We start from the raw sequence: 24,338 nt of genomic DNA, 5'->3' as shown, positions 1-24,338 counted from the left end.
TCCTGCTCGGCTGGAAGATTCAGGTGCAGCAGCGTGGTACTCACAGCACCCTATTCTTCCCCTGGTGAAGCTGCCCTCTACAATAAGCAGGTGGCGGCTTAGCAAAGGACGCCTGGGGAGCAGTCAGGACAGGCTGCCCAGCCAGCCACTAGGCATCCACCTGGGCCACTGGGGAGGGGAGACCTTGCCACCAGCTTTGCCTCCTTAACCTCTGTGTGAAATAAATTTTGAGCAGTTCCAGGGTCCCCTCCCTCTAGACAACAGTTGGGTACTTAGGAGAGGCACGGCAATAACTCCCCAGCCATGAGGAGATCACGTAATTGGATTGTAATGTCCCAGAACATGGGAGGGGTCCTGGCCCCCTCCCAGACCCTACCACACAGGGTCAGGATTTTAGCCTGGGCACATGGCAGCCTTGTCAAAGCTAAAGATGACTCGGCGAGTGAAAGGTTGGTGGCTGCTCTGAGAGTTTTGGCTGCCTGGGGTGACCAGAATGACTGGGTTTTGACTATTACAGATCCTTGGGGTCCCATATGTTGCAGGATTTGCCCCATTTTAGAGAAATGTGAAATGCTGCTATGAGCAGCTAAATACTGGGTAAAAAATTAAAAACCAAATGGTAACAATAATCCTAATTACTGACCTCTGAAATTTCAAACTCATTTATTCTCAATCTCAATTTATTTTTAATAGATTATTTATCAAGTGTACTTTCAAATTAAATACACAGAAAATATAAGCTCATTAAAGCATGAGCTGAGAACAAATTAGTATCAAATTGATTTCCAGTTCAACAGCTTGGTTGAAATATTGCTTACAAAGAGGAGAAGGGTTGGATTTTAGCTCTCACAAACCGTTCTCCTTAAAGTAAACAGTCTCACTTCTCTTAGTCATCACTAGTGCTAACAACTTCTTGGCTTTAACACACTTTTTGACTCACCTTCAGACCACTAGCTAACAAGACCATTGCTCACTCCTGACAGTGATTAACTTCTTAGATTACTAAGCATAATCGTAATTACTACAACTCCAAATTCCAGATTCTCTAGGACAATTACAATTTCATGAAATTTTTGTTTTCCAATTGACTCACTGAATGTTTAAACAAAAGTGATTTAGTGTTTATAATGGAAGTCATTGTGTCGATCATTTCATAGCTCAGAAAGACGCAGTAGTCACACTGTGTCATGGGTTTGCCTGGGAAACTCAATCCCAGGCAGCGGAGGAGATGTGTTCTCCGACTGCCCTGGGGGGTCTGGCCCGCTTAGGCAATGACCGAGGTGGGGAGAGGGGCACGGACCACATCACCAGCAGTGCCCACTGGGGACAGTCTCCAGGTCAGTGTGTGTCCCGGATCTAGGGTCCAGGCTGCCTCTGTGCACTGGTGCTGAGAGGCAGGAAGCAGCCAGGGGTGGTGTGGGTTCGCAGACACTTGGCTTGTTAGGTCTGGAGGTGTCACACCAGGGAGACACACAGCAGGTGGCTGTCATGCCTGGGACAGTCTTGTGCCCCAGGGACCCGTGGCCTGTGGCTCGGCCCTGCACAGACTTGCCTAGACGGCACCCCCTTTCCCCTCTCTCATTGCCTCAAGGTTGCGAAACCGCATGGCCTCTCTTTCCCTCGTGCTCCTGTCTCTAGAGACGTCGCTGAACAGGACACTGCCCTGCTGGGACAGTCGTCTTTGCCTCGTTCTGCTGAGCCGCTACATTCTGCTTCTCCCAACAAAACATGACATAGAAAAGAGTCCCAAACATGCATAACCACAAAATTACATCTTTTCCTTTTTGAAGCCTCTAACCATGTATTTTACAGACTTATTACTTAACCTAATGCATTTCCCCACTCCAGTAAAATAAATTTTCCTTCTCTTAAATACTATCAATCTAACATAACAGTGGGTAAGAGGAAGATGGAATAAGAACTCTTGAACTTGAAAGTTGGCAGCCCTCAACTCTATGCCATGTGGGAAGTAAAATCGAACTTCTGTAAAAGCCAACTCTCAGTGGACCAGAAAGAAAGGAATTTTATACGCTAACGTGGTAACGAAAATGGCTTGACGTTGTAATTGAAAAGGACTGCCAGCGGACAGTCCGTGGGAGCGTCTGCTGAGTGGAAGTCATTTTCAATGCTTCTTTGGGGGACTTCGCAGGACCTCCCCCGTCCCACCACCAGATGCAACACGCCAGACTATCTTGATTTAGGGCTTGAATCACAGAATGTTATAGCTGGAAACAAGCTTTGGGCCATCTAAGGCCAACCCTTCTCTTTCAGCCAGCCCCTTCCCCGAACAGATGCAAAGGCTGAAGCCTGACTGAGCTTCAAAGCTATTAGACAGCGTCAGTTAAGGGCGGCAGGAGCCACGGCAGGAGCCCAGGCAGGCGCTGGGCTCCAGGCCAGGGGCCTCCCCGCATACCCTGTGGCTAGGAGCACATGGCCGCACAGCTTTGTGTTTTTGAAAGGAAAAGCTTACCAAGCTATCGCCTAAAATCTATACTTGGGCGGAATGTTTTTCTTGAGCGTGAGGTCACTCATGGACTCACTGGAAAGTCAAGTCACTTCTAATCTCAGAGAAAAGCCTGCAGATAGGAGGGGTCTGAGGGTGAGTGCGTGTGTGTGCACGTGTATGTATGTGTGCATTGTGTGTGTAAATGTGTATGCAGGTGTGTGTGTATGTGCATGGGTGTGTGTGTGCAAGGCCATGTGTATGCATGTATGTGCGTGTCTGTTATCAGCCTGTATCTCAGCATGACTGTGTCCAGGCCTTTGTTCCCTCCTACGGAACCCTTATTTGCCCAGGGTTTAATGGACCCAATAAATATGACATGGGGAAGCAATTCATAAAATGTAAGGCACTGCTACAAATCTGAAATAAGAACACAAATATTTCCATCCCATTTTGCCGTAAGCTCTGTTTTCTACCTGCTATCTTCCTCCACATGGAACACCCTAGCTCGGTGTATTTTTGCTGAATGAATGAATGGATATAAGAGAGAGAAACTGGCCCATTAGACAGAAGCAAGTGCTATTTGCTTATACTTTCTCACTTGTCACGAACTCCCAGCTCCAAATCATCTTGGATGTTGTGTGAAATAGACAGGAGGGAGCTGGCGGGGCAGGGGTCGGAAGACCCTACTGGTGCCAGGTGCTATGTGATGGAGACTCACGGTCACCAGCACATCCCTGCACCTTGCTCTTGGGTGCAGCCCACCCACTTTCTCGTCTGCATCAGGATCTACGAGGGACTCGGGAGGAACACGTGGCACAGCGTGGCAGAGAACCGCTGTGAGATGACTGTCAGCATGGCCGTGGCTGCCCGGCTCACTCTCCCAAAGGCCTGACCGCGCGCCAGGCCTGGCGTCTAGCTGCTCCATCTTCTCATCTCACAGGCCGGTTCAGTGCTTGCTGGGATCTGAACTCGGGCAGTCTGACGCCACGGCTTGTGATCCTAACTTCCACCCATCCTGCCTCCAGACCGGTGGTCTAGCTCAGAGCCTGCCCCTTCCTGACAACTTTTGGGAAGGTCACCCAAACCTGGAGCTCCTCTGGGGACGTGGGTTTGGCTCTTGAAACCTTTTTGTCAGAGACACGTTGAACCATCTGTTGTTAGACTATACGTTCCCCGAGGACGGGGGCCGTGTCCTCCCGTCCGTAGCCTGGCCACAAAGCCTGGGACCTTCCCTGGCTGAGTTCAAGCTGGGCCTCGAAGTGTGCGGTTAGCTGATTCCCAGAGGCCTGTTCTGGCCTCTCCCCTCCTCTCTCCACATTCCAGGACTTCGGTTCAGCCAACACCTCTGCTCTCCCCAGCAGCATTTTCTGGGTGTCTCCCTGTGCAGATGAGATGCACGCCCGTCTGTTCCGGAATCGACCTCGCCGCAGTTTAACTAATTGCATTACGGCAAGCAGCGCGGCCAGAGACGCGCAACGGACACGTCAGGGTTTTGCTCCAGGTGAATCAGAGGCGGCATGTCACAGTGTCAGGTGCTCAAGACTCTCCCAGCCAAGTGCCAGCCAGGCCCGGCCCTGCTCGGCTCCCAGGGCCAGATGGGATCGGGCTCATGCAGGGTGGGATGGCCGCAGACCAGGAGCTCAGACACTAGCATCGGACTCTGTGGGTTTGAATCCTTATTAGCTGCGGGCTTGACCTACTTAGCCCCTCTATGTCCAGTTTCCTCCTCTGGGTACAAAAATAGGAAACATTGAATTATGGTGAGGACCAAACAACACAAATGTATAAGAAGTGCTGTGCACAGTACCTTGGCCTGTCGTTGAAGTTTACTCAACGTTAGCTCTATTCATGTTGGGCAAACATTTGCTGATTGAGCAGATGAATGAATGAATGAATAAATGAATGAATGAATGAATGAGTGAGTGCATGCATGCATGAAAAGGCAGGTGTGTCATCACTGTGGAATGTGAATACCAATGTAGGAAATTTGAACTTGACTGAGGCGGCATCGGGGGAAGCTGTTGATTTGGGAGGATCAAAGTACAAATGCACATTTGTGACATACATAGATGTTTTAGCAGGATTGTTCAGGCAGCAGTAGGGTCTGGATTAAAACTAGGTAAGATTGGAAACAAGGAGAAAGGCAGTGGCTAAAACATCTCCCGGCTGTGGCAGGGAGGACCTGGGCTGGCACAGCCACGTGACAGAGGAGGAGGACAGGGCACGCGTAAGACGTGCCACGAAGGACGTGGGTGAAGACCCCAGGGGGGAGAAGGCGTCCGTGCTGGGTGCCTCGGCCGCCTGGGGGGAGGCGGGCAGGAAGCGCTGGTGAGTTGGGTATGCTGCAGCACAGCGCCAGCGGGAACATCCCGACCACTGTAAGTTGTTTTTTAAGGATATGACAGTGGGCCTTGCTCATACCTGTCACATATGCAAGAGGTGAATGATCTCTGACTTCCTACTTCTCTCCAGAATCACCTTTCATCCTTCTCAGATGCTCTCTAACTGGAATGGGCTGGGGTTGATTCCCTAATATCCACTGCTCTGACATTTAGTCCAAGCCAACTGTAGAAGATCCTGCTGCTTTTTGATGACCAATAGTTGCCATGGAAATGGAGGGGATGCCACCGAGACACCACTTTGGCTGAAGTACCGGATTCCAATGGCACCTGATGGTCCAGCCTCAGTTAACATCCACTGGTCCCCTTCAACACCTGTCACAGCAAACACTCTCGAGCTTGTTTTCCAGCGAGAATCATGGACGAGTGGGGAGGCTCACGTCTGTGGGTCACTGCTCCTCATCTCCATGCCCCTGGCCTCCAGGCCATCTCCTCTCACCTGGACTTCAGGTTCTTCCACAAGAGCCACCTGCTTGATCGTGATGAAGTCCCCCTCTTGCTCTGACCGTTCCTTCTTGCTGCAGCTAGTGGGGGGCTTTTCGAAGCCCAAACATGGTCCCAACACCCCCTAGGTTGAGACCTCTTAGCTGTTTCTCTGCGTTCCCTCGTTGTGACCAAGTTTATCAGCACGGTCTCCTAGCCCTGCACTGTCCGATCTCTGTCAACTCCCGAACGCTTCCTCATCACCAAGTAAAACTCTGCACCGGCCCGTGCGCCTCCCTCTCCTGGGTTGGCTCACAGGTTCCTTCCTCCAGGAAGCCTTCCGTGATCCGCCAGACCAGCCTTTCCCCTGGTGCACTCAGCCCAGACGTCAGCCACGTTGTGATTAACTGGATAACCACGTCTCCCTCCAGCCCCACGTAGGCCCCCTTGTCTACAGTCCCCGCTGTATTCTCAGCGGTGGTCACAGTGCCTGCTGCGGCACAGGTGCTCGGATGACAACATGCCTGTGACAGACGAGTGCACTTCCAGCAAAGCACGACAACATTTAGCCTTTCTGGGAGGCTGTGCCAGCCTTTCCCAGAGCCGGCTCTTGGGATGTAAATAGCACAAATGTCACGCACATTCCATCGTCTCCTGAAAGCCTTATTAAACCTAACAATATAAAACACAGTCCTCCCTGCCACGTGGCCAGCAGAGGATGAAGTTACAAATACTTCATCCTGCAGGACAGTCTAGAGGAAAGACAAGTGATCAACTCCAAGATTAAAATCAGCCACTATTCTGAGTCAACCAGCTCACACTCATTGTTGAGAAATTAAAAAAAAAAAAAAAAAGGCAATATGGCTAACAAAAAGTGGTTCTTATTTTTTATATAATTTTAAACTTAGGAAAGTGCATTGTGTGCTGACTTTGGAGGATGAGGAGATGAGTCAGCAGATTGTTTTGTTTTCCAGACGGATTCAATAAAAACAAAACCCCCAAAGCTGCATCTGTCCCTGCCATGAAACAGCACAAGGCCCGAGACTCTCCTTAAGGCAGTCCCGCTGGAAGGGTCGGCTGTTAGGGCTGTGGCTTTAATTTAGCGAACAAGATTCTTCCCTCCGTATCTCAACGGTCACGTGGCTAATAGCCAAGAAGGCATTCGAAGGAACAGGAGAAGGTAGCTGCTGGGTTGAAAGAAAAGTCATGACTTTTCTTTCTTTTTTTTTTTTTTTTTTTTGAGACAGAGTCTCGCTTTGTTGCCCAGGCTAGAGTGAGTGCCGTGGCGTCAGCCTGGCTCACAGCAACCTCCAACTCCTGGGCTCAAGTGATCCTCCTGCCTCAGCCTCCCGAGTAGCTGGGACTACAGGCATGTGCCACCATGCCCGGCTAATTTTTTCTATATATATTAGTTGGCCAACTACTTTCTTTCTATTTATAGTAGAGATGGGGTTTCGCTCTTGCTCAGGCTGGTTTCGAACTCCTGACCTTGAGTGATCCTCCCGCCTCGGCCTCCCAGAGTGCTAGGACTACAGGCATGAGCCACCGCGCCCGGCCCATGACTTTTCTAATTACGAAAGTCACATGTGCTGGCTGTTTCTGGGTGCCGATTAATCTATCTTCCAGTTGCTCCACACACTGAAGATAAATTCGAAGAGTCAGATGAAGATCAGAATACGTCACTGGCTTAATGACCTCCAGGAAAACGGGCTCCTGGCACAGTCTGCAAGGGGGCACCAGCTTGGGCCTGGGCAGACGTGAGGCTTCCTGCACTGTCTAACCTCTCCTGCCAGCCGAAGCCTTGGGACGTCGCGTCTTGGGGAAGGTGGGCTGCAGACACCACGACTCCGTGGGGAAGTCGGGGAAGGAAGGCAGCAGGACCAGCTTCACTGCCTTGCCAAGGCCGGGCTCCCCGGCTACCAGGGATCAGGGGTGTCAGGCTCTGCCTCCTCCCACCCTCCTGGGTTGGGGGAGGGATGGACTGCTCGGCCCTGTGTCTCGTTACCTCCTGGAAGAACAAGGAGAAGGAAGAATGCAAAGACACTGCTTCTGATCACACATCCATCGCAGAACACAGAAAACACAGTCTCGCACGGCACGGAGACAAGCGTTAAGGCCCCAGAGCCCTTCTGCCCGGGCTGCTTCCTACCAAACGTGGATCTGTGGCCTTCAGCTTTTGCACATTATGTCTAGAAAAGCCCTGGCAGCTATTGGACTCTTTCTTGTTTATCTAAACCCCTCTTTTCTTCTTCTTCTCTCACCACATTTCCTCCCAAAGGAGAGAGTAGGGGAAAATTGACTAAAACAAAGCAAATTAGTAAGGGAGACTGAAACAGAAAACACGAAACTATTACTATGAAAACAACTTTGGAAGCTTATCTTACACAGTCTAAGAGATGTCTGTCTACACGAGTGCCACTCCCAATGGCAGATAACGGGCACTTGGAAGACCCGGGCCTGCCTGTCGTTGCAGTAGTTCTAGGATCTCTCTTTTCTGTTCCTGTTTGGAGTGACAGTCTACACTGTGGAGACAGCCCTAGTGCCAAGTCTGAAGACACATTTTAAATGAGATCTTAGGGGGGGAAAAAAAAAGTCAAGCGTGAATTCATGGCACCAACTATCAGCTACACATGAGGTTGACCCTCAGATGTCACTTTAGGCCTCTTTCTCCTGGAATCCAAGTTCGCAGACGCCCACCTGCCTACTGAGCACCTCCACTCTGCTGTCCCACGGCAAGCTCAACGTGACGGACGGCGACTCCTGTCCTCCACCTCCCAACCCACAACTGCTCCTGAACGGCACCACAGAGGAGCACATTGCCCACCCGAAGTCCTAAGTGGCAGGGAAAGCCCTATTGGTGACACCTCCCTCACCCTCTAACCCCAGACAGTGCCTCCTTTGACTCCTCAGGTGCTCTCAATCCTGGCCAGTCACCGTCCCTTCCAAGGCCCACTTCTGCAGGCACCACCGCCAGCAACCACAGAGGGCCCCTCACAAATCTTCCCGTCTTCTCTCTACCACTCTTTCTCCCATCCTGCTGTGTCAGAGACCCTTTCTAAAGCACAGACCTGGATGTGCCATTCTGCTGCACGAACATTTGCTCTGGCTCCCAGTTTTCAATAAGATAGTCAAAACTTCTTAGCAGTGAAGGTTTTCACACCCATCGTGCTGTCTTCTTTACCCACTTTTAAAGACCTAGAGCAAATATCACTTCCTTAGTGAAATGGCCTCCAAAGAGTTAAAACCAGCCCCTAGTTAATACTTTGTAAAATTTTGTACACACTTTTTTACTGTAGTAATTATATTAAAGCATAATTGTTTTTATGCTTTTAAAATACGTTGCCTCTCCAGTAGAATCTATATTCTGAGGAATATGTTTTACTCAACCTGTATCCCCATAGCCTAATAGTGTCTGCACACAGACGGTGCTTAATAAATGTTTGCTGAACGAATACATGAAGGAATGAATTCTGGAGGGCATCACCAAGGGCACTGTAATGGCTAGACAGAACATTTTTTGAAACTGCAGTACATGTAAGATGCTATGTGAGCCTTTCTGGGGGCAGAAAGATGAGATGGGGGACATTCCCCACCCACAAAAGCTATTATAAAGCACCCCATGTACTCACCAACAAATTGGTATTAACTGATCAACACTTACGTGCACTATAGTAGTAACGGTCATCAGGTGTTGGGCAAGTGGGGGGCAGGAGGGGATGGATATATTCACACCTAATGGGTACAGTGTGCACCATCTGGGGGTGGACACACTTGAAGCTCTGGCTTAGGCAGGGCAAAGGCAATATATGTAACCTAAACATTTGTACCCCATAATATGCTGAAATAAAAAAAAATAAAAATAAACCAAAAAAGTAAAAGTTAAAGAATATGTTTAAAGATTGTCATGACATTTTCCTATAAAAACACATAATAGATTAAGATAAAAAAGAGGTATTATAATCTAGAAAACAAATAGTATAGATTATAAAATATCAATTATAATACTTTTCATCTAAAGAAACTGTGTTGAATTATTATAATGCATTGCTAGATATACTAAGGTTGAACTATCCTTGCATTCCACAGATAAGTACAATTTAGTCAAAAGTATTTTTAAAATATGCACTGAATAGGGTTTATAAATTTTACTTAGGATTTTTGGAACTATGTTCATAACTGAAACTAGTTTATAAGATTCATTTGTGTACACCCTTTTTCTGGTTTTGGTAGCTCCTCTCACCCCCTTCTTTGAAAAAAGAATATTCTTTTATTCTCAGGAACCATTTGTTCTTGATACATTTGGTAAAGCTCACTTGGTTAAATCATTTGGATCTGTTATTTTTATGAGTAGACCTTAAAAATACCATTATTACTTTATGTAGTTATAATTAAATTTCTCTCTTTCATCTTGAACCAGCGTTAAGAACTTATATTTTAAAGAAAATGGTTAGTATTGTTCATAACATTATTGCGATTTTAACAATAGTTATAGCCCTTTTTACATTACTAATATTGTTTACTTGGGAATTCTTTTTTTCTTAATTAATGTTTTATTCATTTTATTAGTATTTTCAAATGACCAGCTTCGATTAATTTATTTATTCTCTTTCTTGAGTTTCTTTATTTTTTCTTGTCTTCATTAATTTCTGCTCATTTTAAAAACCTTCATTTCTGAGAAAGGTATAATTAAATTTCCCACTCTGGTTGTGGATGTGTCAATTAAACTATATCAACTTTACATCTAGACAGTTTTCTGTTGAGGAAAAATTGCTGAGTTTAAGTGCTATGTCAATACTGGAGATTTTTTTTTTAGTAAACTTAGAGGCAAAAACAGCTTTAGCCAATAATGCCTAATTTTTAACAGTTTTTGTTTTTATTTTTAAGAAATCTTTTAGTTAGAAGTTGGGCTAAAGCTTAGTTCAAGTTGAATCTATAATTAGATTTAAAAGTTAGATTTAGATTTTTATTATTATTGCCTTATACATTTTGAGATTATTTTGCTGTTATATATGGGCTTTGAAATTCTCTTACCATCCTTTTCTCATTATATAATGACTTCTTTTATCCTTGATAATGACCTTTTTTCACCTTAAGGTCTAGCTTATCTGAGGTTAATATCAATATAGCAGATTTCCTTGGATTAAGATTTGTCTACTGTATCTTTTTCTATTCCTTTCCTCTCACATAACTATTTTTTATTCTGAGTGAAAATCTTGTAAAAATTATGTAGATGGATTTTATTTTAAACACTCAGTAGATACTGTTTTTATTTTCACCAACAGATTCAATCTATTTACATATAATGAGATCAACATGTCAGCTCATTTTTACCTTATTATTTTTTGTTTTGTATTTACTGTTCCTTTTTTAATTCTTTTCCTTCTTTCTTGCCCTCTACTGAGTTGAAATGCTATTTTTATTCACTCTTTTTATTTGGAATTGTGCATTCTATTTTTCTATTCTTTAAATGGTTATACTTAAAATTTATATCAAAGTTATAAAGTTAATCAGCAAGCCTGCTATTCTCCAGTCCACTACAAATTCTTAAACTGTTTTAAATCTACATGCCCATCTTGTTTTCAACCACACAGATTCAGTCATTATTGTTGTAACTGTTATTTTAAGTAGCTTCTTTACATATATTCACATTATTTTGCTTACTAGCGCCTCTGACTTCCTGCCCTGGAAGCTTGTGATCAATTTCCTGCCTACTGAGATATTCTTTGTTAGTCATTCTTTCTTGGTTAGAATCTCAGAGTAGTAAATTCTCTCATCTTTGCATAGAAATGTCCATTTCACTTTTGTTCTTGTAAGTTGAGTATAGAATTACGGTTGACAGTAATTTTCCCTTAGCTCTCTGAAGTTTTAATGCCACAGTTGCTAAATAAAAAATAGTTGTTGGTTTAATTGTCATTATTTTGTACAAATCTCTCTTTTGTCTCAGGTGGTTGTGAGGGTTCATCTCTAGTATCCTGCACTGCCTTTATGAGCCATCCTGGACCGCGTCTCTTTTTGTTCTTCCTGCTGGGACGTGGTGGGTTTTCGTCAAGAATTACCTTTCATTGACTCAGGGCCAGCCTCGTCATGCTCAGTTTAAACATAGCTTCTTACTGCATTTTTTTTTTTTTTTCCATTATGCAATTTCTATTAGATCTATTCTGTTCTCTTGAAACTATTTTCTCTGATTTTTCTATTCTCTTGTGTTCTTGGAGGTGTTAATTCTCATTTCTCTCATCCTGTGGTTCTCATTTACAGGGGCTTTTTTGCACTGTGTGGTTTGCAGTTTTGACTTGGGGCTCATCTTTAATATTTTCATTGTTAATTTTTTTCACATGGACATCTATCTCGTGTAACGTGGGTTGCAGAAATATCCCTATGGAGCATTTCGGGGTGGGCTTCCGGCTGGGTCTTTGGGGCTTTCTCTGATTTGGGACCAGTTTTGAGGTCAGTATCTTGACTAGGAACCCCATTCCTGTGCTGGTATTAAAAATTTGGACACAGGCCTAGACCATTTCCAACGTCTACACACCAGACAAACTGGGGGTTCGATGTCTCTATTCTTTGTGAAATCTTTTCTCAATCCAGAACACCTGGCAGACAATGCTCTGTCGTGCCCCTTCTCTGGATTGGGAGACTTCTTCCTCTCTGTTGCAGCAGCTCACGTCTCTTATGAGAAGTGAGACATCTTCCCAAAGAAACATCTTCCCAAAGATGTTTCTCTGGGGAAACATCCGCTCTTTGTGTCTGCCCCGTGGGGATTTCTCTGACTCTCTTTCATGTTTGACCGGGCATTAGCAAAAATTCCTACATGCTTATATTTTATCCAGCGTTGCTATGTGTTTTCACCGAGCGGGACGGCTACAGCAGCTCCCTCCAGCAAGCTCCTGGCGGGCTGAAGGGACCGGGTTTGTAAGTGCCAAGCGCTCACACCCGATAAGGGAAAGTGTTGGCATGACAACGGCTACTTGACAACCTCCAGTGGTGCACGTACAGCCTGCTTCTACTCTCACCCTTTAAAAAACAAACACCCACAGCTCTTTCAAACAAGTGACCCTCTGAGCGCTCAGAGGCAGCGACTCTGTCCGGTTCTGAACCCCCATTTCCGGGCGTGGCCGGTCACAGACAGTGCACAGTCAACAGTCAAATTTTGTTAAAGGAACACACAAAGTGAGCATTTGTCCAGTTTACATCTGAAAGGTCAAACACCGGAAAAGCTGCCTAAGAGGTAATAAATTTTATATCATAACACCTTAACACCTATGCTACGGAACCACACCAGGGGCCCGCGCGCAAGAGGTTAAGCAGAGTCAGTTTTCCGTCCATCAGCGCTGGACGCAGCAACGTTCGGGCAGGCACGAGTGCGTTCCACGCCGCCTCTAACTTTGGCTGGGTTTTCTAAAAAGGATTTGCGCAAAGCAGCACCCACAGTCCTTGGAAGGCAGTTTTGGGGCCAGCCTATTCCTCCAAGGGCCGTCCTGGCACATGCCTGGCCAGAGCCGGGTGCTTTCGAGGTTACAACGGAACGCTCCGCGGCACCCAGGAGCACACCACAGGTGCTTCCCGGGCCAGAGTTAGGAATGTGGGCACGTGGCTTTGCTCAGACTAAAACAGCCATAAAGTTGAAGCACAGACTCGACAGCATGGTATCATGGGGACCCAAATGTGCCAGAATTACCGTGTAATTCCGAGTGAGGGAGACATCAGTACCATCTTGCAGATAGTGGGTTTCCGTGAAACTGCTGGCAATGAGACCTCTGTGGAAAGATAAAACAACATAGAAAGATGAGCTCAGTACCGCATCGGTATGTGGCTTGTGAACGTCTAGGCCATAGGGCAGCAATGTGTGGCCCCTTCTTATTTTATAGATCATCTGATGAGGCTCCCCAAAGGAGTTCGACCTGTTTGGGTTACCCAGAGCGAATTTGGAAGAGACACAGACAGGCACGAGTCACACATGCGTGCTTTGAACAGCGCACACGTGGGACAGGCACACACACGCCCGCGCGCACACATTCTTCTGCGAGCAGTACAGGCGGATTTCGGACCTGGGAAAATCACCTTCCTGGAAGTCTCAGGCTCTGCTGACTAGAATTGATGGTTCAGCCACCTGCTGGGAAAATAGTTTTGGATCACGCATTGCCCCTCCCCGCTGGTTCTCCTGCAGGTGAGAGAACCCGCTGACAACAGTGAAATGTCACAGAAGAGATTAGAACAACAATGAAATGTCAAAGGCAGGGATGTATGTATGAGGTGAGGAAAAATGATTTTGGACACACTGAAATATTGAATTTCTAAGATAAATTGAAAGATGAGAAAACCCCCCGTTACTCCTAACTAAAACCGTATGTGGTCAACTAGATCTTCACTGAAGAGAGCAAAGCATGGGTTATGCAGGTTTCAAATTATTTTTCCATTTCTTATATAACGTGCATGATTTTACCCTTATATAACTTGCACGATTTATTTTTTATAACACAGCAAGTCCCTCCTGTGCACCTACTATGTGAGAGTGGCTAGCTGGTAGGATACAAAGACAAGGAAGCCCAGCCCCTGCTCTTGAGGACACTGTAGCCTGGCGACGTGACAGACAAATAATCCAGCGTGGGGAGGACCATCGCAGCGCAGGACCCGGTCTTCCCCAGAGAACAGACCGTGATCAGTGGGGTGTGGGGAGGGAGGGCTTTGCAGAGGCAGCTGCCGGCTCCTTACAGATAAAGCAGGAGCCGGCCAGGCACGGGAGGGGCGGGAGGAGAAGGGGATTCCAGGCAGACCACGGCAAGGCCAGGAAATCTGGAGTCTGGAATCTGGGAGGCAGGTTGGTGCTAGACGGGGAAGGGCTTTAAACAGGACCTGGATTTTATCTGTCTGGACAGTAAGGAGACAAGAGTTTTAAATAGTGATGGTGCTGGTGCTGTCTGCCCGCCCGTCTCCACGTCTTCAAAGATGCTCTTTGCGCCATCTGGTTCTGGGGGGTGACAGGCGCCTTGTCCCCCCAACTCCTGACCCAGAAATGAACACGTGACCTGAGCAGCTGAACTAATCACAAATCTTCCCCACGGCGGCATGCTCCGAGCTGGGACTTCCGGGGTCGAGGTCCTTCCTCTTTGTTCTCAAGGCTCTGAGGATGCAACCACAGACGTGACCCCCGCAAGAGGGGTGTGAAGGAGGGAGGGGGCTGGCCCAGGAGTGAAGGCATCTCCCCACAGGGGGTTCTGAGTGGAAGCAGAAAGATGGGGACGGGAGGGGAGCAGCGGGAGGAACGGGGCGGAGCTGCAGAGGCGCAAGCAGGAGGACACACGGGCCCGGCACCCAACTGGGGCAGGACCCGCCACGGCCTCGCTGGTCTTAGCGAAGGAGAACAGTGGGTCAAAGTGGAAGAGAAAGAAAAAGAAAGATTTAACGTATTTTAAATTACACCATTCCTTATATTGTTTACTATTCGTTCGTACTTTTACTCATCTCACGTTTTATTGATAATTTAGTAGTTCGGGTCTTAAGAATGCTGGATCTTTATTTCGAATGAATGGGTATGTAACTACCAAACATTACAGTGACATGGGAAGAAGTCTGCAGGACAGACATGTCTGGAAGGCTCCCGTCCGGGCCTAGAGGGGAAAGTTCATCGTGGGCACAAGAGACATGGAAAACCCACCAGGAAGGCTCGGGATTAGACAGGACGAGCTTTTGCTGGACGGCTGTCAGCGAGTGCGTGGTGGACACAGTGATTTTGGGGTTAGCAGCAGTAAAAATAATTGGAAGGTTTTGAAAACATGACTACTCAGGACAGCAACACAGAGCCCTATGAATGCTTTTGCCTAAAAAAAAAAAAAAACCCTACTGCTTTTCACGGCCATCCAAACGTCATTTGAGTTAAACAGGAATACAAGCCCAGCCGTACTCTGAGCTCCAGAGAGTTCCTAAGTACTACTGTGTGTTTCCTCCTGTCGGAAGGAGGTGAGGCGGGGGCTTCTGCTCACGGCCCCCGCGTGTCCCACCGCGGCCCAGCACCGAGCCACGCGCTCCTTTTCGGGTTTTCTCATACCATCTGGAAGAGACACGTTGATTTACAGCTCAGATGCTGTCGTAGCACTTGTGTATGTTGTATCTCCCCAAGGCATTTTGAAGGCTAGGAAGGGGAAGAGGAGCGGAGGAAGGGGACAAAAGCCAGCAAGAACGGTGCTCGGTGCGCGACAGGCTCTCCAAACGTGCAGAGTGGATGCCACGTGCTCCTACCGCAAAAATGAGGACCCCGTGAGGCCAGGCACTTGCTAATTAGCTACATTTAACCATCCTGCGACGTACACACGCTTCAAAACAATATGTTGCACACGACAAAAACATGCACCGATCTGTCGATTTAAATAAAGAAAAAAAGCAAACCAAACCCCCCCCCCCAAACTGACGCCTTGCTCCTGGCTCTCCAGGCGTGCGCCCCGGCACCCTGACCTGGGAGCTCTCGGGCTTTCTCGAGCCCCGGTGTCACACGCGGGGACCGGCGTGAGAGATGGAGGAAGGTCTCCGGCCCTCGTCTGAGCTCCCGCCCAGCTTGGACGCCCCAGGGTTTGTGCTTCTGCAGTGGTGGCTCTGGGAGTCAGTGTTGTGCGACCCACACCCTTGGAAACAGACCCCATGCTGCGGGGCCCTGCTCTGACTTCCGCCCAGCGCCAGCTCAGGGTGTCCCCAGGTCCCACCAGAGAGCATGTCACCCCCCGGAAACCCTCCAGCGCCTCCCGCGGCCCTCGGTGCGAAACCCCCGCATCTCCCCACAGCCTCGGAGGAAGTGCCCACGAGCTCCCCCGCCACCCTCCCACCGCACGTGCATTGTGCCCGGTTTCCCTGTGGCACACCCTACCCCAGCCAACACCAGCTGGTTCTAGAACATTCCAGACCCTCTCCCACCTAGGCCCTTTGTGTTGGCTATACGCTGTGCCTGGAACATTCCTCACATGCTTTTCAGCAGGCTGGCTCCTTTTCATCCTTCCTCTGGGTTTAAACACCGTCTCCCCAGGGGCCTCCCCTGCTCTCTTACACAGAACAGCTGAATCATCACCGCCACCCACATCCGGGAACTCCTCTGGTTTCCCGCACAGACTCCCGTTTTGTGTTTGCGTCTGTCTGCTTATCTGTGCATTTCTCCCGTCGAGCTCCTAAGCCGAAGGAGGAATCTCTGCTCATGCCTGTGTCCCTACCCTCCAGCCGGGCAGAGCCTGCAGCACGTACTCTGGGCTAAGCCCTTTGTATCTCACTGAATCCTGATAGCATCCAGCGCTATGGGTTAGACACTGTTTCTATCCCAATTTAGAGGAGGAAACCGAGATACAGGGAGGCCAAGTGACCTGCTCAAGGCCCCACCCCATGGTGGCAGCACCCAGGTGGGTTTGCTTTGGAGCTTGTGCTGAACCGGACACCTTACCAGCTGGTCAAGCGACATTTACTGAGCGTTAGCTGCAGGGGTGCTGTTCTAAGGGCTGAATGTGTTGAGTAGATAGATGAATGAATGAATGAATGAATTTGAGAACCTGGCAGGCGCTGTCCCTGTTGCTCAGGGGCCGACACACATCCCACATCCTGCTCTAGTACCGTGGCTTGCTGGGGAGCATGGACAAAACCAAGAAGGTGCTCGACAGAGGCTTGCTAAGATGTGTGTCTATTTAAAAGGGGCTGGACATGAAAAGCCCCTGGAGAAAGCCAAGAGGGTGGGTGGACAGTGGCGACTCTGGAGATGTGGCGGCAGCAGCCTGGAGCCTGCAGCTTTCCCTAAAGAGAAAATCCAATTATATGGACCCTCTCGTGTCAGCAGATGGAAACAGAAAGTGAATGCGTAATTTCACGAGAACATTCTTTTTCTCTGCTTATTAGATTAGCTGATCTAACGAGGCATTCTGTTTCTCTTGACACCAGAAAATAAAATGCATTTTAAATGTGCCAGGAGTTGATTTTGCCATTTTTCATTTGTTCTGCTGTTGGAAGTAACACCTAAATATTTTCTCATTTATACTCCAAGAGCTGCCACTGGGGAAGGATGCAGACCGGGGTGGCCAGAGGTCCCATAAGAGAGAAATGCCCAGGGCACTGTGAGGGTTCCAGGAAAGGCTCCTAACCCAGCAGCTGCCCGGGGAGGTGGCGCCAAAGTGGTCGTGAAAGATGGGGAGGAATGAGTTGGGTTGGGGTTGGTGGGGGCTGGAGAGGAGAACATTCCAGATAGAGGTGATCATGCCCTCAAACACACAGGGGGGACAGAAACAGCCTCTAGCCGGTGATGAAGTTAGGGGACATGAAACTACATGGAGCTGCAAGTGGTCAGGGTGCAGGAGGCTGCGGGCACATCCCACAAGTTGCCAAATGTCACTGACGTCAACCCACGTCATGGTGAACCACCGAACACAGAAGCGACCGGAGCAGATACCAGCTCCTGAGGGCTAAAAGGCCACTCTGACAGCCATGTGGCTGAGACTTCGAGGGGAAAGAGACAGACAGACAGCAGGTTATCGGGGCAGCTGGTGTGAGTGTCCAAACACGGCACCAGGCCAGGCCACGAGCCTTCAGGACAGGAAACTGAGGAGGGGCCCAGAATCAGGAACCGCATGACAGCGGCCAGGGACCTCGGCGGGTGTCAATGGAGACAGGTGATTCCTTACAGCAGAGAGAGGACACGAGTTTGGTCTCAGCCACGTTGAGTGTGAGGTGCTGAGAGAGGTTCTTTTGGATGTGTCCGGGAAGCAGCTGACTCCATGGAGTGCAAGGTTTGGAGACGCTCGGGCAGCACACCCCTTCATTTAGAGAGGACATGCAGAATCTATTCTTTCAAGCACTTTTGAATACTGAAATTTCTGATTTAAAAGTTTTTGGATATATACAGCTGAAAATGATTACTTAAAATTTGCGTGAAAACACTGTGATGTAGGTAAAGTTCTTCCTTATACAATTTCTTGCATTTCTGAAATGATGTAAGTATTGCACCAAAAAGAAAATGACCTTCCAATTGTTTTTAGATCAATACTGAAATTATCCTACTTTACCTTTACCGTTATATAATTTAGTTATGCGGTTGGAATGAGATGGATTTCGTCATGACAGCACATTCTCTGGAGCGTGGGCGAGCAGAAACACCTAAGCATGTCTGCTCTAGGGCTCTTTCTCTACCCCTACCCTGGGAGGGAACCGACCTCTCTCCTGTGTTCTGCCAGGATTCTGTCATAGGACTTTCCCTGTTCTGCCTTATTTCTTGTTTACTTATCTTACTCCCACATGGGGTTGAGCTAAAAAAAAAAAAAAGCCCCTGAGCTAAAAGCCCTGAGCCTGGTGCAAGCCCAGTGCACAGTGAGCGCTTCATAAATCAATGGAGGACAAACACAGTCATTGTTATAGGAAAGCAACCTACTTTACATAGAATGTGTTGGAACTAATTGGATTACATAAAAAATAAAAAAAAAACCACCATGGTTCAATCAGCTTTCAGTGATCACAGACGGGGGTGGGGGTAGGGGGACAGTCACATTCACTCTCTTGTAACTTCAAGAATTCCAAATGCTCTCGGGTCATCGAGATCAACCCCGACAACTTGTTATCAATTTTAGAACTACTCAAATGAGGGAAACAGGGAAAGAAAAGTAAGAGATTGGCATCAATTACTTAGAATATTTAAATAACCCCCATTGATGACATGTCAACATTTCCCATTATTTCTTTGAAGACTCAAGTATGGTTTGAGGTTTAATTATTCTGTGCAACATATTCACACAAAACGTCAGAAGACAGTTCTTGTTTGTCAGTTAATACCAGCAGGTAGCACGGATCCTCTTTGCAATTAAATCTCACCATGCTATGTAGGCTTCAGTGATTTCTTCTTCCTAGTAGACCCAACTTGGTATTCAAACAAAGTATGCAACTCAGTTTTCTGCCGAGTATTTACTTTATCACAAGTTATTATTCCACAAATTAGAAAATCATTCATATATAAATTTGGGTAATGGTTTTCTTTTACTAGAATGTGGAAATACAGCTACAGATACTTTCCTATGAGTTGCCTAGAGCTTTAACAAAACATAGCACTTAATAAAAATCATAATTAAAAATCACGATCAGTATTTTCCCAGTTACTAAAATCAATGTCCTTTATTGAAAATTATCTATTCCTCAGCCAGAGCTAAATCAATACAGAGAAAAGAGTGAGAGGGAAACCAGTATGCCCTCAGACTTGAGGCTGCATGCTTTGGAATAGCTCACTCTGCGTTTCAACAAAAACTCTAGACTGGCTGGAATCATGGAACTCTCAATGCTGGTATCACTGGGTCTTCTGGACTATTTTTATGGAGAGATCAGACAGTTGAATGACTCTCTATAAAACCAGTGCACCGAGGGATAAAAAGGAAAAAAATGAAAAAGAAGAATTAAAGACATCTGGTATTTTCCTACATCTTGATTTTGCTTAAACTTCTGTTTTTAGAACTTGATCTTTGCAAATATTTGTGCTTCTTGTTTTCCATTGGAGAAAGTTATCACAACCTGGTAAATAACTTAAGTTCTGGGTTCTTGGTCTTGAGAGTGAAAGCAAAGCGTCCCCACCATCACCCTCTGTGCCCTGTTCCTATTGTCAGCGTTGCCATCTCCCTCCCACCCCTGTTTATTGTCTGCTCACAGGGTACCAGGCCCAAGGCCACCAGTTTTTGACATGCACTTTCTCACTTTATCTTGACAGAGACCCTGGGGGTAGGAACTGTTATCATCTGCCTGATAAGGAAAAGAAAACACTCAGAGAGGTCAAGTAACTAGTCCAAAGCCACACAGCAGAGCCCCCAGAGATGGAACTTGGCTCTAATCTGTTCCAAAGGCTGACTCTCCCTAACCACTGGCCAAAACTGCCTTCCCAAGGAGAAACGTGAGCACACTCTTCTCAAGGCCTGGAAAATAGGCAGCTGCAAACCCTACTCTATATTTTCCTGGAATAATTTTTCCTCAACGCTGGGACTCTTGAAAATAGCACTATGCTGTTTCTCTTCAGTTTCGTTACAAAATTCAAATTATTTTTGGTTATAATTTCAGCATTTCGGGGTCCCAACTATTTAGAACTGTGCATCTGCAAGAACAATGGAGCACTGATAATCCCTTTTCTTTTGTAATTCTCCATCTACTGAAATACTCAAAATGATCAAAACAACTTTCGTTTTCCTCTGGAATAATAATAATAATAAAAAAAGACTCCCTTTGCCCAGCTCTTTCTCATTTAGTTTCACAAACTATAATAAATAAAACTGTTGATACGGTATTTTGCAAACTGTAGGGGACAATGGAGTTTCCCTCAAAATAATTTCCTAATATACTGCTTCCATTGTAAGTCATGAATACATAGAGTTTTGGGTCAAATCATGTGATATTTCCACTGACATAAGCTGCTGTTACTTCCCCCTCTGGGACTGTTGAGATGATTCTATCGATTCGTGCATGAACCGCTCACATACCCCACCTTGGGCAGCTGCAGACTTCAAGAGTGGAACTCTCTTTAAGAACAGCAGGGCTGACTCGCCCACTGCATTCTCCAGCTGAAACACAAACCCAAGCGAGAACTGACGGTCCCCTGCCTCTGCAGCTCCCCACTGTCCCTGGACACAGGCCTCAGGCTTTGCGTCACTTTCTCCTCTTTTTAACGACCAGACATAGCTCGGAAGACTTGAAGGTGGACTTACACACTGTTTCAGGCTGTTCTTGATGCGACAATGACCGTCTTCGTATTATGAGACCTATCAAGTTTCAGTAACACAGTTTTAAGGGAAAAATAGGGCCATAGATGCAGAGGGAAAGTTGAAAGCCCGATAAACCGTTATTCCCACAGGTGACCAAAACCCCAGCCCCACTCGTCTCAGAATGGATCGCAAGAATGGATTCAGTAGGTTAGCTTACATTGCCGTCTCCAAACGTTTCTGCCAACATAGGCAAAACAGCCATTTCTCTTAAGCTTCAGAATTTCCCTTCTTCCTTTTGAAAGATAATAGTTGGCTATAACGGTAGCAGCAGCGTCAGTAGCTAACATTGCTGTGAGCTCCTCCTAAGCAAAGGCACTTTATATGCATTTTAAAATTTAGCTTTTACGACAACCTTGGCAGGCAAGTGCTTGTTTTGAGATGAGAAACTGGAGGCACAGAGAAGTTATGCAACTTGCCCAGAGTCACACAGATGGCACTGCGTAGGCATTTTGACTTCAGAGCTTAAACTTTTACTGCTGTGCTTATGAGACTTTTATTTTCCCTTACTGCTACATTTGCCCTTTTCTGCCCACCTCCCTTCAGATGGGTAGCTGTACTTAATATAGCAACCTCTGTCTTTGAAAGCAATTATACAGAATCGGCAGTTTGGGTTGGGTTGGTCTATTTCCCACAGACTGCCATGGGTCAAAACTGAAAAGAACAATTAGGAACTGTATGAATCAGGGTTCTGTTTGCCTCAAGTCTGGGGAATAATCGCCTGAGTGTCATCTTTTTATATACATCAGTCTAGGAAAAGTTGATCCTATTCCATACATAAAGGTGCATGGAAATTTCAATAATGTAAGTGAAGAATCAAGCCCATTTATATGTATTCATTGGTGCTAAATACTATCTGAAAATAATCAAGCAGTCATGACGCTAGAAACCCTGATATCTCTGCCCGAACACGTCACCCCGCTTTGGCACGATGGCCTCTCTTTGGTTACCTAAGACCCACACTCTTCTTATCCTGTTCCGGAACATTCTTCCCTCTTTCTCTGCCCAGCCAGCACCTAGTAACCCTCACTGCAAATGACATTATCTGCAGTAATCTTCCCTGCCTGCCCCTTTCTAAATCTGCTTCTCCTTGTTAGACTTCCTTCCGGGACGCTGCCCTGCTCCTTAAGCAAGTGTCTGGTCTATTTGCTCTGTGATCTGTTGGGGAGGTATGTAGACCCCATGACAGCAGGGTCTGTCCAGCCCCCCACCCCCACCCCGCGTCCTCAGCCTGGCCACTCGTGCCTGGAACTTAGTAGGTGTTCAATAAATTATTTGTCAAACAGATGTAATGATTGAGAATGAGAAAAATATGTCAAAGGCACTCATACTTAATAGAATCATCATTGCTGTGCTGCAATGTTAGGGTATGAAAAGGGATTTCTTCCTGTTCTACAAAACGAAAACCAGCACCATCAAAAAAACCCACAAAAAATCCAACAGAAAAAAGATAATTTAAACCTCAGAAGTTCCACCATCTAGAATAGATCTGGGCTGTAGTTCATACAGTAGAACAAAAAATATTTTTACTTTAAAAACATACCCCTTTCAAAGGGCATTTTCTTAACTTCCAGCATTAAGAAATGTTGAGCCAGATTATTTGGAACCATCAAACCAAAACTCCTTTTAATCTTTGGACATACAGCTTTAAGCCTTAAAGTGATTCTGGTATGTGTGCCCCCCACCCCGCCCTTGCCGGCTGCTATTAGAGAGGTTGCTGGTGGTAACTGGCATCTTCCGCCCGGCCCGAAGCTGGGAGTCCAGCAAGACTCCAGGTCTGATGACCTGGTAAGCTGTTTTGCAGAAAGCTGGATGCAGTTCAGCCCGTTTTCCTCACCCACACGGCTCGATGAAGAACTTTTATTAATTGGTGCTCTGAGGCAAAGGGGGATTTTCTTGGCCGAGGCGGAAGCCAGCCCGCCAGCTCCCAGGCAGACTGGCCAGCTGGGCTCTCTTAAAAACTGACCTACATTGAACCAAACTCGCATTATGTGTGTTGGATCAAGTTTGTCCCTTTCTGCTTGCTCAGAGACAGCTATGCTCTGCAAATTTCCACACCATCGCTGCCAAGAGATAGATACCAGGAGGGATCTGGGCTGGGGAAAAGGACCCTAACTTTCTCGAATGTTCTCAATCGGCCCGGCCCGCCGCTCAGAGCCTCGTGCTGAGGCGGGCACGCAAGGTGCTTGGATCCTGGGATGGGTATCTTTCTCCTCCTCCTAAAAGGGGTCCCTGCGTGTGAACCCAGGTGTCCAGAGCCCTCATCAGCTGAAGCACACCCCCTTTTCTGCAGAGGCCCACTGCCTTGGCCTGCTCAGACCCCCAAGGCTGAGTCAGAGAGCTCCGAAAACGGCCGCGGTTTCTGCCAGCCCCAGGCAGGCACCGCCGCCCGAGAGCGAGCCGCTGGGAAAGAGAAGAACGCGTCTCTGGGACAACGGAGGGCTGCAAAATATAAAACTGTAAGATGAAATCATTAATCCCATCTGAGTTCTAGTTGCTGGGTTTCTTTATAGGAAGTATTCTTCTGTTTTCCTTGTTTTAAAGAAACCACAAAAAGAAGTACACGTAATACCCAAGCCGGATATTTCTGTTTGCCAGTAACTATTCTCAGAACGCTTTGTTGAGTTACCACCTGATCAGCAACTGAGTTTTTTGTGTGTTTTTTTTTAAATCCGGAAAGGCTTTGCATTGACATTGAATGCTGTCGAGAACCCCAGAGAAGAACCTAGCGACGAGATGCCGTTGACGGCGGGCCGCTGATGGCCGTCTCTGCAGGCGGAGGCCATCCCCATCAGTATTCGCGCAGCGGGGCCTCTGCACGCTTGGCCTGCTCCGCACGCGCTCCCCAGGGGTAAACGAACACTTCCCACAGCGCCTTAATTTATTATTCAATTCCAACCCCCTAGGTTACAGAAGAGCTCGGCTAATTCCAACAGCTAATTTTCTACGAGCACTTAAATAGTTTAATCAGAATGATGGTTGGGAATATTTTATGTCACTTTCGTTATTCTTAGGCTAGGGCAATGTGAATTACCTTGTTGATTCAGTTAAGTAATGCAATACACGACAAAATATTACCCCGGGTCGTGAAAAATAGAGATCTTTAATTAGCATCATGGTCTCAAACTGTAAAATTAGTTAAACACCACGACAGGGGTGATGAGTTGGTTCATATTTGATTGAAGCAGCAATTCATTACATTTACGAAATCTTCAGAGTTCATCTGCTGTCCCGACATGCTAATGTATTACTTACTCAGAGTGCATTTTTAAAAAGCTGCTGGCACGAGGCAATGACAATTCTTACAGCACTACATTAACAGTTGGAGCTTTC

General features: G+C 46.9%; 1 protein-coding gene across 1 annotated transcript in view; it reads right to left on the bottom strand.

Moving 5' to 3' along the window:
• Window positions 1-24,338, bottom strand: part of ADAM12 (ADAM metallopeptidase domain 12) — a 298,041-nt gene that overhangs the window by 99,466 nt on the left and 174,237 nt on the right. Inside the window, exon 4 of the mRNA XM_012781371.3 lies at window positions 12,944-13,022. Within this exon, the coding sequence (XP_012636825.2) occupies window positions 12,944-13,022 (79 nt within the window). The remainder of the gene's footprint in view (window positions 1-12,943; window positions 13,023-24,338) is intronic.

This window comes from Microcebus murinus, chromosome 14 (genome assembly GCF_040939455.1).
Source record: "Microcebus murinus isolate Inina chromosome 14, M.murinus_Inina_mat1.0, whole genome shotgun sequence".
Classification (NCBI taxonomy): Eukaryota; Metazoa; Chordata; class Mammalia; order Primates; family Cheirogaleidae; genus Microcebus; species Microcebus murinus.
Note: the sequence above shows the minus strand (reverse complement) of the source record. Positions and strands in the feature narration are given on the sequence as shown.